The sequence below is a fragment of the Antrostomus carolinensis genome, unplaced genomic scaffold (assembly GCF_000700745.2).
Source record: "Antrostomus carolinensis isolate BGI_N321 unplaced genomic scaffold, ASM70074v2 scaffold39342, whole genome shotgun sequence".
In the NCBI taxonomy this organism is placed as follows: domain Eukaryota; kingdom Metazoa; phylum Chordata; class Aves; order Caprimulgiformes; family Caprimulgidae; genus Antrostomus; species Antrostomus carolinensis.
Window position 1 is genome coordinate 731 of NW_010300903.1, and position 15,722 is coordinate 16,452.

Genomic DNA, 15,722 nt, shown 5'->3' on the forward strand with positions numbered 1-15,722 from the left:
ATCTCTTCTCTAGCAGTGACAGGGACATTCCCAGTAGCTGACAATGTGTAAGGGAAACACTTGCTGCAGCTTGTGTGAGCTGGACCTTCTTCAGGAACTCTGGGTACCCAATGTGTCTTCATGGGATGGAGAGGAGGCAGGGAACAAACTCTTCAAGGCAAAACAGACTCTTCAAGTAAGTACAGCACGTCTTGGTAGACGTGCCTGTCTTAGCAGACTGCTGTGGCATGAGGCACTGCGGTTATGGCTGTACAGAACTGTCCCAGCTCTGTCAATAGAACCACAGGTAAATTTGTTCTCTTTCCTGTGAGAAGTCCCTGAGTTGCAGACCTAAAGGATCTTCCCCCCTAACACACCTCAGTGTCACTAGATCATGGAAAAAAAGAGCCGAGCCACATCAGTAGCCTGCCGGGAAACCACCTTTCCGGGAATCGGAGGCTGCAGCCCATCCTTCATCTGTTCTGAGAACGGCCTGCACAACCGCGCCGCCGCTCACCCATGTGGTATCGTGTTTTCTCTTCTTTAGTTGTTCTTCTATACCCTGGAATGCAGAGGTGAATGAGGACAACAGGAGAGAGCAACTGCACACGTGCCAGAGTCTGCAACCTGCATCCTTCATGACCACCCAAGCGTTCAGTGCCTGCATTAGGTAGGTTTCCTAAAACGACATGCTCTTCCTTCTCTTCCCTTTACTTTCTGGGATGCCCTGCTTTTGAAGAGATAGAATGGAGAAGATGTGGCATTTGTGGTGCTCAGTGTGGGCTACCAATACTATTCCTGTCACAGAGCATTCTGCCTCAGATACTCATACACCAACAGCCAGAACTGAGGGATCGTGTTTGGGAATGGGGGAAAACACAGGACTTGTAGAGAGCAGGGCATCCTCTCCAGTGCATGCAGATACAAGTCCTACAAACAACACTGCAAGAAGACACACACCCTCAGTTTCCAGTGTAGGTCACACTGGATGCACTAGGCCTTAAACCCGTATGACTGAGACTAAAGGCACACGTAGAACAGCTTATTGTGACCCAGTACTTGACCTCTGCCAGCTTTAGTACTTCTTACCTAGGAACATTTGGCAAAGCTTCACGATTTTCCACAAGTGCATGCCTTCTCAACACTAGGAACCCAGCACCATACCAGAAGCTCATGCACACCCCGGACTGTAGCTAGACAAACCTCCTCTACTTGCTGTTCAAGCTCCGTGATATTGGGAAACAGCTGATCGTGAATTCTGGGCTCTTCCACTGCCCTCTTCACATCGTAACCAAACCAGATGGAATTCATGATCGCCTATGAGAAGCAAAAAGCCTTAACGTTAATTACTTGTCTTCAAAGAGGCCTGACCCTTGTAGCAGCATAGGCAGAGGTATCTGAAGAATGTTCGCGAGAGTGCATAAAAGGTGTAATTTCTGGTTCCTGCTGCTTTCAGCGGCCCCTCGCGTGGCTGAGCAAAACACGGGTACATTGCAGTGAATCAGCTTGGATATGCTCAGGAGGATTACCACAAAGAGAGAACTTAACTTCCTAAAATTAACATAGCAAAAGGATCTGATCCTCAAGCTACTGTAGTTGGGGTTATGCTGCTGTGATTAAGCTAGTGCTAGCTTAGTTAGACACACAGCAGTCACCTCGGCAAACATCTGGTTACAGCTTCCCACTACTGGGCAACCATTTTCCTTAAACCTGGATCGTCTCTGTGCTTAAATTGCAAGTTGGAGCTGCTGGCAAGTGAAAATTGCCTCAGGATCAAGGGCTTAGAAAGCTGCTTGTAGCGGTTTTTAAGGAGACTTTGCCTTTACCTCAGCAAGAAAGCAGGATCCAGCCTGGTGCCCTGAACTGCTGTGCATGCTGGCACAGAAGACAGCTTTCTCCTGCAATCACTTTTGGTCAAGCTGGGCCTTTGAGTGGCTGCCACAGCAGCTCATGGAGAGCCTGCCTGTCAGATGGCCTGACATCATGCCTGGCCTAAGTTCTTATTTAGCTTCTCTGTGTGACTTTTGTCCAAAGATTAGGATGTTGGATGGGAATGGCTCTAAACTAGATAAAGAGACTAAGGTCATGGAGATCCAGAGAACAAAAGTCAAAGCTAAACTGAAGTCACAAAGCTTCTGCAAGTGGTAAGAACAACTTGCCAAAGGAAAAGACCTGGAGTCACTGAAGGAAGTAATTTAAGAGACCCTTTGTAGCTCTGGCAGGAGTTGGCATTGGAGGTCCAGCCCTCAGAAGGCCAGGCAGGAACCTCCCTTTAAGGCCCGCAGCCCACAGCAGAGAGCCACAGCCATGGTCACATCACAATTGGACACTTGAGACCCTTACCCCAAAATCTGCCTCTCCCCCACCTTATTTTGCCTCAGCCATGTCCCCCATTTGCCCAGATCATCACATACCAGTGCTGTTGCTGTGGTTATTTTTGTTCCTCCAGAAGCACCAACCACCATCCTGACCTTTTTCATTTTATCCACCAAGATGGAGGGGCACATAGAGGACAGCGGCTGTTTACCTGTTGGGGACACAGATCCAAGAGAGGCTCAGCTTTCCACCTGCAGCTTACAAAGTGCCAGCTCCTGCTCCATGTCTAAACCCAGAGCCTCAGTATCCACCTTCCTGACTCAGCTCACATGGCTTGTTCAGCCCTTGGGGATCCCAGTGTCCCCTGTGCCCATCTCCTCCTTGCTCCTGCAGTGCAAAGCTTAATCCTGGTCCTTCACACAGAGGCTGAAGGTCATTTCCTCTACAGTCCTGTCTGTGATGCTGCTGCCTCCTGTACACTGTGGGACTTCCCTTCCTGTCCTTTCACTTCCTTGTCCCTCTCCAAAGCATGATGTACAGGAGGATAGGAGAACCTCAGCCTGCTTTACAGTAAGGAGATGGGTCTGCAGGAAGCAGTGGTGGAGCAGGCAGGGTGCTTGGGTTAGGTACATGAACTGGGTCTATGCAGAGCTGCCCTACAGCCCCCAGGGCAGTACAGGGAGAAGGCTGGACAATGCCATCTAACACCCTAAAGTCAGCTCCTGCTGCTGCCTCCCTCCCTCTTAAACCAGTTCAAAGAAATCTTTTGCAGCCCCAAGTCATTTAACATGACATATCCTAAGCCCCCTGGGAAAGGATTTCTGGTTGTTGGAAGAAGGCACGCATACACAAGAGTCTTTCTTTAGACAACCTCTCCTCCTTTGAGGTGCACCAGGGGCAGCTGGTTGTGTGTTTCTGACAGGGATGCCAGGTGACTCGCTTTCATCCCTGTCCTCTGCAGAAAGCCCCAGACCTGTGCCTGATCGCAGACACGCTGCAGCCCACCTTGCAGACACCACAGTATTAGTGTGCAAGATACAGCCAAAAGACTGAGCCAGGAAGGTAGTTTACAGCTACCTGGTGCTATGAAATTTGCTGGAGAAGGAGGGATCCCAAATCCATTGATTATGTAAGGCGAGCTGAAGTCATCCATCTCATCGTTAAATATGATTCCACTCACGTTGGATCGTACATCAGAGCCAAAGCTAGACAAAACAAGTTGGCGCAGACATGTCAAAACCAGAGCAAATCCAGGAAGAGGTTCAGGTGATTTACTGCAGTGTGAAACCTGGGATTTGATTGGAATGTATCTCCACTCCCTCCTGATGTAAAGGACATTCTGTCACCCCTCGGGGGAAGGAAGCAGTTTATATCATAAGTACACAGCTACACAGAGGAAGGACAGCCCAGAGCCCTGCTGTATAGCTCCCTAAGGGGAAAAACAGCACAGCAGCTAAGTACAACTAACTCCCCTTCCAGTGGGGCAGTACTGCACTCCATTCAGAGGCAGCATAGCTCAAAGGCTGGTACATTTGGGACTGACTGGGGTTTTGCTTAGATGTGTCAAGCTGGAGACATTTTCTATGGACAGAAAGAGCCTTCACCCCCCCCAGCTTCAGGCCATACGCATGGAACACAGCTCTTCCCGACAGCACTCGAAGCCAAGCACTGCACTTCCAGGCCAGCTGTATTAGCTCAAATTCCTTCCAGATGCCTGGGAAATCAGAGCCAGCAGTGATACCACTGCTTATGAGAAGATCCAGATGCAGTGAGTGTTTTCTTGGTGGGTGAACCCAATATGAGAGAGGACACTTCTTGTCCTCTGACCCAACCAAATAGGCCTCAATGTTAAGAACTGACCTGCAAGATCAGCAGGAGAAGTGCCCATCAACAGTGCTACCCATCACTACCCCGCTAGAGAGATGACAGTTCAGTGATGTTTTATACCAACCACAGAACCACTGCCAGGAAGATGGCAAAGGCCTACATGGAAGTAATGTCTGAGCTCATACTATTGGTTGATGGTGCTGGTGGCGGACACAGCGCTGCCATCATCAGCCACAATGGAGAGGTGGGATGTACCAGCATTATCTCCAGTGTAATATACTGGCTCATAGTAGTCAACTGGATGGGAGGTGTTGTCTGTGATTTTCCTCCGGAGACTATCCGCAAAGAACTCGGACGTCATGTTTGTGATCGCCTGTCAGAGAAATCCAATGCAGTTACTCAGCAGATTAAGTTTAAGAGAAATGTAGTTATGAGTCTGATATCCAATACTTCAGACCACAGAAGAGTGGCAAATCCCAGCAGTGAGGCTATAGTTTTCCAGCAGGGGCTTTCCTCCTTCTTGAAAGTTGGACACTGTACCAAAGAGCATTTTAAGCAGTCACAGAAGCAGCTGTTACAATGCACCCCTTTGTGTAGGAAGTTACTGAGCATCCATTATTGCAGATCTATGGAAAGCTGTCCTCAACACTGCCATAAGGTGTAGGCAAGCAGTGTTACACTTGCTTCAGAGATGAGAGGAGAGGGATCAGGTTGAGAGGACTAGACCAAGGCAAGCTCTGACCATTGCTCTGTAAGTTGCAAATTTGTGTCCATCAGGCTGGGCTGGGCTCAGATCCTGCTGCTTTTGGAGAGTCACAGAAGTAAAAGCACAAAGTGTGAAGTTGGGAAAAGCAGGGTTCCTGCCTCATCCCTTCCCATCCGTTGGTCCATTTACTATAGGCAGGACTGTGGTTAGAGCCACAAGGATGCTGGGAATGTCATCTAGTGAATAAAGCTTCAAACACTATGAAAACAGGGAGGGTTAGCCCTAAATATACTCAAACGCTCCTGGTGAATTGAGGATTTTGGTTTTTGTTACAGCAGGAAGGTTTCCTCCATTTATATCCCTCACAGCTCAGCCATGAGTCACATAGGACCTCACGTTCTGATTCAGAGATGTTTCAGTGCCTGTCAATAGCAGGTGGCACAGAGCATCTCTGACAAAGTTAAGTCACCCAAAAACTTTAAGCCATGTTCAAGTCAACCTTGGTGTTGCAGAAAGAAAAGGCTTTTGCCAGGTACCTCTGTAATGTTGACAAATTTTGGATCTCCCAGTAAAGTCCTCTTGGCGTAGGCAAAGCGAAAGGCCTCCAGAATGCGGTGGTACGTCAGACCTTTCTCCTCTATGGTTTTGATGCTGTCAGCAGAGAAATTATATCCTGGCAACAGAAGACAAATAATTGTGAACACAAAGGAAAGTACACAGTCAATGGACTGCTAATAAACCTGTGCCAAATGGTATAATCTTGAAGCCCAGTCTCTATAGAGATGCAGTCACTGGACTGTCCTAACCTCCACACGGAGAACACGGGAGCTCTGGTAGTTTTGAGCAGAGCGGGAGTCATCAGCAAAGTTTGTACTTGCAGAGATGTTTTCCAAAGAAGCCTCAAGTACAAGTTAGCATCTACCCATGCAGGTACCAGGGAAAAACCCCAATCAGGAGCACATTTTGCCTCTCACACCTGTACTTCAAGGAGGAAAATGACATCCCTGGGTTTACAGCACAAGAGGAATGTTTCTACATCTCTGATCCCTCCTGGGGTCTCAGACTTCTCACCTGCTGGTGAGAGGCCCAGCTCCCAAAACAAAAAAGGCATTGTTTTCGGAGCTCTCCCAGCTCCTGCCACTTGTGAGGCTCTGCTCAGTGGCACTCTCACCTTTCAGGATGTTGAAAATGAGGGCTAGCACTGGGCCACTTAGGGGGGCATTAGGTGTGTAGAGGGTAAACTCCCCAAGTGTGATCTGTATGGGGTCTTCAATCACTGTTGCGTTATAGTCCCGCAGGTCATCCAATGTGACAATGCCCCCTGGAAGAGAAGAAAACTGTAGATGCAGGTTTTTGTGATCTCTGGTAGGAAGAAGAGGTAATACTCCATCACCATGTATCATAGCAAGTACAGCAGGGAACACAGGCAAATCCAAAAAGTTGCAAGGTAAAGAAAGCAAAGATGAGTGCACAGGAGTTGAATTTATTTCTTGGTAGATCCAGCTGAGGCTCAGACAGTCTAAGCCTGAAGTTGGGCTGATTTTTTTATGGCAGAAAAAAATCTGGTGATGCATCTTTTGCAACATCAGGTAACAAAACGTCATTGAGAGTCCTGTTTACAGGAGGAGGATGCAGCTTTTGGGTGCAGATGCTTTGTGCTACCCCACAAGCAGAATAATTTGTATTTCCATTACCTTTCTTATCAGAAGGGGGAAGACAGCAATTAACCATAACAAATAGAGCCAGTAAATGACGCTTATGATGTTGACTGAAGCGAGCCAATGATAGCCAGTAAGGATGGGATACTACCACCATCTAGTGGCATCGAGAGATTAAACAAGCTCAGAGTTTACAGGACCATATATGTCATGTTTTAGGGTAGAAACTTGTTGGATTCAGGCTCTCTAAACAGCATGTATCTACTAAGCTATAGCCAGAAACGCACAGACTTGCTAGACTATATGGTACAGAAATGCACAGTATATACTATCCATTTCTGACTGAGTTTCAAATGCATCCATTAAAGCGCTAATGGCTTCTCTTGAGTGTCCTGTTGCTACAAATCTCGGAGGCAGCATTTCAGGCAGCAGGCTTCACCCGCTTCCAAGGCTTCTGCAGGTCACTGGCTCCTCCTTAGATGCTGACCCATAGCAGTCAGGTCACCCGTGCTGTTTTGGACAGATGTCCTGTTTCTTACCTACACTGCGGATGTCATCGATGATCTGTTTTGCCAGGCTTCCTGTGTAAAAGGCATCTGCTCCTTCACTGGCTATAGTCTCGTATGTGTTGGCTAGTTTAGGCATCTTGATGATATCACCCTCCTGCAGAATTTTCCCTCCTCTGCAGAACACTTCACTAACAGAGAAAGGAGATTGAGAAGATCAAATCTGAGAGACAAGTTCAAAATGATGTGTACCTGTACCAGCTGACACAGTATTTGAGTGTTCACGCTAGAGACTTCTTGGAGAGAAAAAAAACTGCCTGAGCCATGCTCCAGGGGTTCTGATGACTTGCACTGTGATATAAAAGTGAACATTTCTGACTTGGGATTCCTCATTGCTCAGAATTTGCTCAGTGAAGCCTGCAGGAGGGAGTGCCAATCTTTGTCTCCAAGGCAGGCTGCCCTCCCTACCTGCCCAAGGGGCCAACAACTGCCGCAAGATGCCCAGGAGCCATAGTTCTTGAACTCAAGCAGTTCTGTTCAGAGCACAGACTATCAGGCTATGAAGCCCAAAGCTTCCAGTGAGTCCAGGAGAATGTGTTTGTCAGAGCACTTTGAGGCAGACAGTTTCCTCTCTAGCTCCCTCATCATGGATCATGAATGTGCTGCTGTGGGCCTGCCAGATGGAAATACACGAGATAGGCCCAGGCTGTACATCCCTACTGGATTGGAAACCAACCTGCAGCTGGCAGAGATTTTAAGGAAAAGAGAGGATTAAGCATGATCTCCCATAGGGCTGGACATAGACCCCCAACGTTTGACTGCAAGAGGAAGTGAGGGCGCATTTAAAACCCTTCATGTTCATAGTCATTGCCAGAAGTGGATGGTCAGAGGCATTGCTCAGGGAAGGTTGACTGCAGAGCAAGAGATGATCCAAATTCCCACTGCCTGACAGCAGATGAGATGTTCAAGGAGACTCTGCAATTACCCTAAATGCAGGTAAGATTAGCTTAGTGCACTTACAGCATGAGGAAAAGCTGGGGGTTCAGAGAATACAATGCCATCTGACAGATTTATCCCAGCATGTACTCTAATTCCACTTTTGCTCAGACAAATGGACTTTAAGAGCAGAATTTATCTCCCTTTAAAGGTCAGGACTGAACATTCCTAAAATTTGCCCTGTGATTTAGCACCTTTATCTGTGCTAGAATAACACCAGCAGGTACAGTGGGTACAGCCACACTCCTCACAGACACTACATTACACAAACACAGAGACTTTTCAGCCAGGATGCAGTTACCCCAAATTTCTCTGCACAGAACAGCAACTGCTCTACCTACTCTGGTGAGACTGCTCTACCTACCACAGTGAGGGATTGCTTTCAATTGACTCCTCTCTTGATTTGATGGCTGCTGCAAGGCCTTTCCCAACAGGGAATCCTTCTCTTGCCAACTTGATGCTTGGCAGAAACAGGTCTTTCCATGCCAGTTTGCCATGACGTTTGTGAGCCAGTTCATACCCACGGATTTCTCCTGGAACAGCGATGGACAGTCCTCCTGGAGCAGATAAGGAATGTATTAGTCTTCCACAACAAGAAAAGAAAGCAATTAATGGAGTAGGAGGTAGAGCAGGCTTATCTGCCAGCCCTGGTTTTAGGCAGGGATTATGTATACGCTGGTCAGCTCAGTTTATGCATATGATGCTAACAGAATTATTCTGTCTGACATTTATGCCTACATATTCTGGACTGTTGAAACACCTTTATCCTCTTGCTGGTAACTCAGGTTTTTGGGTCATTCCCCTTCAGTAGGCTCTGTGCCAGAGAAAAGCTGCTCAGAACACAGAAGCTATCATAGCTGCCTGCAGTTTCCAGTTCTTCAGAGAACACTACAGTAAGAGGACACAGACTGTGGACATACTTAAGCCAAAAACTTTGTTGCAGCATTGTAACTGCAATTGCAATAGATGGATTACTGCATTGCACAGTCATGCAGCAGTTTGCTTCAATCCTGTTTTTAATGGCATCTCCTAGAAGTTCAACACACTTCCCAAACCCCCTCCAGGGTCCTGTTCCTCCTTGGTTACAGGAGTGACCATGAAAAGAACTAGTTAGTATTTCTTTCTATTTCTGATTAGAAAATACTGCCCTGAGATTATTACTTCTTCTCTGTAGCCCCTGAACCATTAGTTGAAGCTACCACAGAAGGCATTTAGGGAGGACACTTGAACTGAGAAGAACTAAGTTGATCCATAAAGATTTATTCAAAGGAAAGATGGCAAATATGGAACAGGTCATACTGAGGGCTTTGGATTCACCTGCATTTTCATAGAGTGAAAAGTAGAAAGTGCCGAGGTGACCAACTAGTTTGAAGGTCACTACTTTTAGCTTCCTTGTCAGGACCGAGTTTGCAGGCTGTGTATAGCAGGAGCATCTCTAGGTGAGAAATCCTGTAGATATGCAAGAACCTAACCATAAGAAATGTTCTTAATTCGGACATGTCAGTAGAAGCTCATATTGCAGCTATGAAGTCCCCCCAGAGCAGTGAAACAGCCTTTGCCATACCTTTCAGAGAGAGCTGTGTGTTGTTCCTAAACATGTCCTCCGATGCTCTTTTTGGAGCCACCTCTCTCGCATTAATGATTTCCACTTTTCCTGTAACAACAGAGCAAGGAAGATGATGTTTAGTTGTGGACTCAAGATACAGGCATGGCCTCTGCTGAAGAAGTCTGATCAATGTGAGCCAGTTTCTTGGCAATTATTTTGAGGACAACATATTCCCCAAGAGGTTGAGAGTTAGTCTTTTACCTTCACTCTGGTAAGATAAATCACCTGCTTTAGATAAACATTTCTCAAACTGTTGCAGATGTATATGGCCCTGTCCCTTACCTGTGCTGCTGTAGATGGTAAAGAAGAGGCCCCCTCCAATGCCCATGCTGTGAGCATTCATGAGTCCTACACAAAGTAGAGACGCAATCGCAGCATCCACTGCTGATCCACCTTGCTGAAGGATGTCCCTGTGCAGCAGAAGAGAAGGCATCATATGGTGACGTGTTACACTGTCTCAGCTACCTGTGAGTAGTGGAGTCATCTCATCAGAGCAGCTATGACAGATTCTCTAATGCACATTTGTCCACACCCAGTCTATAGGTTCCTCAGGAACAGGAAGTTTGAGTTTCTGTCACCTTAGAGAATACAGCCTAATTGTGTAGGTGCAGATCAGCCCTCATTAGAGATACAGTCAAACTAGCTTGAAAACACCAAGATGCTCAAAGTATGTTTGGGGTCAGGCATCCCAGACCCATTCCTTACACACGAGTAACGACAACTCTCTGAGGAGCCTGAAATCTGCAGCACTTGCATCTGGAACTGGGGGACAGCTTGATAAATGGTTTTCAAAAGGAGGTTGAAAAGCATCTCTCCTTCCCATTGTTCATGCATTTAGCAAAACTGTCTGCAGTTATCTCTGAGCAACTGCAGTAACATTGGTCAGGTATGGTAAAAGCTCAGGATTTATTACGCCTCCTCTTTCTACAGGGAGATGAGAGATTATCTGTGCAGGCAACTGCCAGGCTTGCACCTGGACATTGAGGGAACAACAGTTTTGTCTTGCACAAGAGCTGTCAGAGCTAACAAGAGTCCCAGCACAATTAGCGGGTACCTTCCAATTACTGAGCACTGCCCTGCGTCTGTAGCCACAGCTGCCCTCTTATAAATGTGCGTGTCCCCTGAGTCAGAGCGCAGCCCGAAGAAGAGTCCCAGGAACAAGATGAGCCCCAGCAGGGCTGCAGTCAGGACTCCGGCCAACACATAGCGCTTCTTCATCTTCCTGTGGGAAAAGATAGGATGGTCAGCCTTGCTGCTTCTGGGACACATGGGAACTAGGGAGCAGCTGATCAGGCACAAGAGCAGTCTTTTCATGTTCCTTCTTCATATCCACCATTTCCCCCTCTACCCCCCAGCAGCCAACAGCTCTTCTAGGGCAGTTTGGGAAGGAGTGGCCAGGGGAGGTGGGAGCCCGATTCTGGCCTTGACAGTTACATATCAGGGTGACGTCCTGTTTTGAAGTGAAGTAGGATATCAAGAGGGGAGGGGATGTTCAAGATGTCCTGCTACCATTACCTTTCAGTGGCAACAGGACAACCAATTGCTGACTTTATACTCAGGATTTTAGATGCCCAGCAAGAATATAAGTTACTGCTCTGCTTGGAAGGAGAGGGGCCTGGTGTCAGACTGGATTTGATCTAGTTCCCAAATCAAGTCAGCAATACCGATCTGAGATTTTTTACTAGATTCCCCCTCCAACACACACTGGCAGGCCCTCTGCCCCCTTGGTAATGTGATGGAGTCAAGGACTGCATTCTGCCCACGCCCTGGAGGCAGGCTGGCTTTGCCAGGTGAACAGCCAGCTCTGTTGACCTCTTCCTTCCTGCTCCATAGCCACATAGTGAGGCTGACTATATGAGTTCTTCCCATCTTTCCAGCCCCTGCTTTTCAGCAGGTTTCCATGAGTTCTGAACTGTGGGCATTGAACAGCTTCCTCCTCCCCTGAACCTCTCACAGAGGGGATCTCCCAGATATTTCCTCACTCAGATTCATATCAAGACATTTTCTGTGGGCACTGCTGGTACCATTTCTCCATGCCCCTGCCACCTCAATGCAGAACAACCATTCTAACAACTCCAAAGCTTTTACCAGCTTCCCCTATACCCATTACTGCCATCCTATCTGCAGAGTGATCTGCTTCAGTGAGCACCCTGGGGACTCCTGGAAGCAGATCTGTTACAGCACCAGCAATGAAAAAGCCTCAAACCAGCAACTATCATTGGGGTAAGAACCTGTTTTATAGCAGGCAGGTAACCTCATAAAGCAAAAAAGTAGCAGATTTATAGATGAGAAGGGAAACCCAAAGAGCAGAAAATAACTGGTGTTAGTCATGACTCACATCCTCTTCAGAGGAAAAATTAAACCTTTAACTTTATATAATCTGCTTTTAAACACCATGTCTGTGAAGAACTCTCTGTCCAGAAGGTTATCAATGACCAGTGCAAAACACATCTTAATCATTAGCAAGAAACCTTGGCCAAAACTATTTGGCACACCTCAGTGTCTGCACAGCATCCCATCCTCTTCAGGGTCCTTGGCCAGAGAACCCTTCCAATGAGCCTCTCACTTCTAGAGGGCGATGGCCAGCGCTCAAGTCTCCATGTTTCCCAGTCCTGCACACAGCTGCTCTTGGGGCGCACAGGGTTACAGTTCATCTGTGCATGAGCATAGAACACCGAGGAGCTCTCTGTCAAGCATATTCCAGATACACACCAGGATGAGTTGAGAGCTATTGAAGGGATGGAGAGTCACTGCCACCTTGTTGGGACTGACAGTTCATGACATAGAGTTTAAACAGCTACTCTTTGACCCATTTCCTTTCCTGTTACAGGACTGTTCCAGCAAAAAAGACCTAAATTCATCATATTGCCTTCAGGGACCAACTTTCCCCTCTAGTGTAGCTTTGAGTTTTCACTGTGATTACTGTATTTGCACAATAGCCAAGATACCCTTTATCTTACACAAACATCTGCCATCCTCAGAGATAAGCCAATCCATGGCATTGTGAGTGAAGAGTGGATCCACCAACCCCACCCTCTGTGGATGTTCAACAGCCCAAAGCAAAGCAAACTCCAGCAGGCAGAGCATCACATGCAGGATTAGGGAGCAGAGAGTGTGCCAGCACTGAGCTGAGGAAACAGGCCAACTAAATCAAAACTTTTCTCAGCGGGAGGATATTAGCAAGCACAGCCCCCTCAACCTCACCCCCCTCCCTCCCCGCTCCTGTTATGTAAATTAGGACATATCCATTTGTTATCTAGACCCCCTGTATCTGTGAGTCTCAGAGCACTAAAGATATCCATCTCCAAGTAACAGCAGCCCAAACCAGGGTGTAAATCTACCATATGTGCTGTTCTGTAAACAAATGTCCACCGAGGGCAGTAAAAGGTAAATGGATGAAACCCCTTTCCAAGTTCTAGAACTTGATTTACACTCAGCTGCTTTTAAAAGAGACCAGTGGGGTGTTTGCAGAGCAATGGCTGTGCAGGGAAACAGAGCAGCCATTATGTCCCCAACAATAGCTCACACACAGTCTCAGAGTTTAAAGACAGTTTTGTTTGCTGGCAGAGAGAGTTCAGCTTCAGCACTGGCAGTCTCCTCCAGGCTTCACAAGAAATGCCATGGGATCTTTTATCCGCGCCCCAGCTAGGCAGAAGGTACTTTGTTTCATCTGAAGGCTGCTCTATGCTGGGCTGTCCTGCAAGCCCAGGGTGACTCCAGCCTGTAGCTGGTACGTTAACCCATAGACTCCTGGCTGGAGCTATCGAGTTCTCCTCTACAACTGCTTGGGCAGTAAAGATTTACTGCCTTGTCAGGCAAGTTATTCTGAGAGCAGGAGAGGAGAAGGGGAAACCTCAGATGGTACCTCTGCTCTCATCTCTTTCACCTCCTCTCTGGATTCAGATGACACTCGTGAGCATCTCCTAGACCCGTAAGAGCTCCACGCTGAGTGCCCAGGTGCCCGGTGAGCGCACAGACCTTGGGAAGGGCCCTCCAGACCACTTCATACACCTCGGGCGCAGCTCCCGGCCCGCCGCCAGCCCCCGGAGCGAGGATAAGACACGCACCACTGGAAGCAGGAACAAGCACACAGACTGCGGTGAAGAAGAGACAGGGATTGCTGGGCACTGCTCCTGCACTGCATTGTGGTACATCGTTGGCCTCTGGGACCCAAGTGGGGCCAACAAAAGTGAATGTTCTTAATGAAAGTGCATCTCTGCAATCTGTCAGATTGACCCTGCTAAGGAAGAAGCAGATGTATGAGCTGAAGATCTGCAGCTTTCTCTTCTGCAATGGTACAGAAAGCAAACTCAGCTGAGAATAATCCTCTCCACCTTAACTGCCCGCTCCACTCCTATAAGCTCCTGAACCTATTTCAGGCCTGGCCCTAGAAGAAAGCAGCCCTTGCAGAATCCTTTCTGCCTTCCTAACTGTGGAGAGCCGGAGATGCAGTTTGTTTGCTGTACAGCAGTCTGGAGGTGGATGAGGAGCCTGTAGATACCCACTATTCTCTAACCCACCTCTCCAGATGTGCCCTGCTCCCTAGGTAGGCACATTGCAGGAACCACTGAGTTTTTGCACCATTGGTTTTTTTGAATCTCAGCTCTGAAGTCAAGTCCCCACTATGATTTATTGTTGGCAGTGGAGCAGTCACTGGAGTTGCCTGGAGCAGGGGGACAGAGCAGCTCCTGGAGAAATGCAGTAACTCCATGTAACTCAGTTAAAAGCTTTCCTCACAGCTAGCACCTCCATGTCAGTTCCTGTCCCGCTGGCCTGTGCCCTGTGTGACTTGCTGCCTCCCTCCCCTCAGATGCAGGTTAAAAGCCTTTAGGACCCTCTTTGTTAACCCTGCCGCAGAGAGCTCATGTGCACACAGATCAATTTAAAGGAGAAAGGCCTCAGTGCAAGATCAGTGGTCCCTACTTATTGCTGCGATGTCAAGCCAGAGATAACGGACACTGAACAGAACTGAGTGAGAAGTCCCATAAGCAGGCTGCTCCAGCTGGCTTTCAGGAATGCTGCTCACAGACAGCTACTGCAATCAAGATCTGCAACTCCCCCACAGGCATTAGATTTTCTGACGCCTAATGGCATGTAATATTCTGTGCAATGTAGAGTAAACTCCCAGTTCATTGAGAAAGTGTAATTTTCTCTTGAAGCAACTTTTTTCTCACAAAAACTTTAATGTTTTCCTGCAGAAATGTTAGCATCAAATCCAACATTTTTTATTTTAAGACACTTCAGCATAAACTATGAAGTGAGAAAAAAGGCAGAAAGGTGGAATAAATGCAGAATACTCTGTTTCAAATGGTTTTCACAGTGTTTTCTAGTTAAGGACCTTCCAGAAATCAAGAACTGTCAAACTCAATCTCAAAAATGCAAGTCATTAAAATAAAGTTTTATAAAAATGTTACATTCACTCACAATTTAAAATCAAAATGCTCCATCAAAATAGTTCTCCCAACTGTTGCAAAAGATGTTTTCGGATGCTCTTCTGCCATTAAACTAGAAGTTGTTTATTAGACCTGAGCTTATTCAGACTGGTTAGTCAGGTCCTGTCATTCTCTTTTGGCAAGTTTTCATCTGACATATTAAAAAATGTCATATTGTTCCGCATTCTGTTGAATAAGAAATCCCACACGACACTTCCAGGCTGAGGGGAATAGCTTAATGAAGGCAATTTCTAATTCCCCCTTACCTCTGGAGAGTATTTGCAAGTCTGTCTTGTCCTTTTGCACAGATTTTGAGGTACCGATAGCCTTTGAATAGCCTTTCTCAAACAGCAAACCCCTTTCTAGGGACAATACATCCTTGTAGCAGTAGTAGTAACCACCTACCTTCCATCAAAAGCTCTCTGAAGCGTACCATACCATTTGATATTTGTACTGCTCTGCTCACAGAGATTAACCCATTGAAACTCATTATGCTTGAATTCACAGTACCAGAAGAATGCAGAAGTAATCATTGACTAGGTGAAGAGTCAAGAACTCACACCTCTTAAAATGCATATTTTAGCATCCACAAAGGTTGTGTATCACCAGCAGAGTAATTCTGTGTTCTTGGATTTGGTTAGTACGTGGTACAAATGTGACTTTTCCCACACCTCATTGCTAGCTCTTAAGTTCTAA

The 15,722-nt window shown here is 47.0% G+C and overlaps 1 protein-coding gene across 2 annotated transcripts; it reads right to left on the minus strand.

Moving 5' to 3' along the window:
* Positions 1–397: 397 nt before the first annotated feature.
* GGT1 (gamma-glutamyltransferase 1) lies at positions 398–15,462 on the minus strand. 2 transcript variants are annotated; one of them, XM_029083829.1, is made up of 13 exons: positions 15,293–15,462; positions 10,649–10,816; positions 9,877–10,004; positions 9,553–9,642; positions 8,353–8,545; positions 7,026–7,183; positions 6,000–6,149; positions 5,365–5,501; positions 4,308–4,495; positions 3,373–3,500; positions 2,394–2,506; positions 1,183–1,296; positions 398–541 (listed from the first exon to the last, which is right to left on the minus strand). In XM_029083829.1, the coding sequence occupies exons 2-13, from the start codon at positions 10,810–10,812 to the stop codon at positions 398–400; spliced, it is 1,707 nt and encodes a 568-aa protein (XP_028939662.1). In that variant the 5' UTR covers positions 10,813–10,816; positions 15,293–15,462. The 2 variants fall into 2 exon arrangements, with proteins under 2 accessions (XP_028939662.1, XP_010161584.1); XM_010163282.2 differs by lacking the exon at positions 15,293–15,462 and adding an exon at positions 12,543–12,596 and having other exon boundaries at positions 10,649–10,812.
* Between the last annotated feature and the right edge of the window lie 260 nt (positions 15,463–15,722).

What these genes read in the sequence shown, in the direction of transcription:
- GGT1 (XM_029083829.1), bottom strand. Translation starts at nt 10,812, where the DNA reads ATGAAGAAGCGCTATGTGTTGGCCGGAGTCCTGACTGCAGCCCTGCTG. An exon ending in CATTTTCAACATCCTGAAAG is followed by an intron (nt 5,502 to 5,999) that starts GTGAGAGTGCCA and finishes TTCTGTTGCCAG; the next exon opens with GATATAATTTCTCTGCTGAC. An exon ending in AGCAAATTTCATAGCACCAG is followed by an intron (nt 2,507 to 3,372) that starts GTAGCTGTAAAC and finishes TGTCCCCAACAG; the next exon opens with GTAAACAGCCGCTGTCCTCT.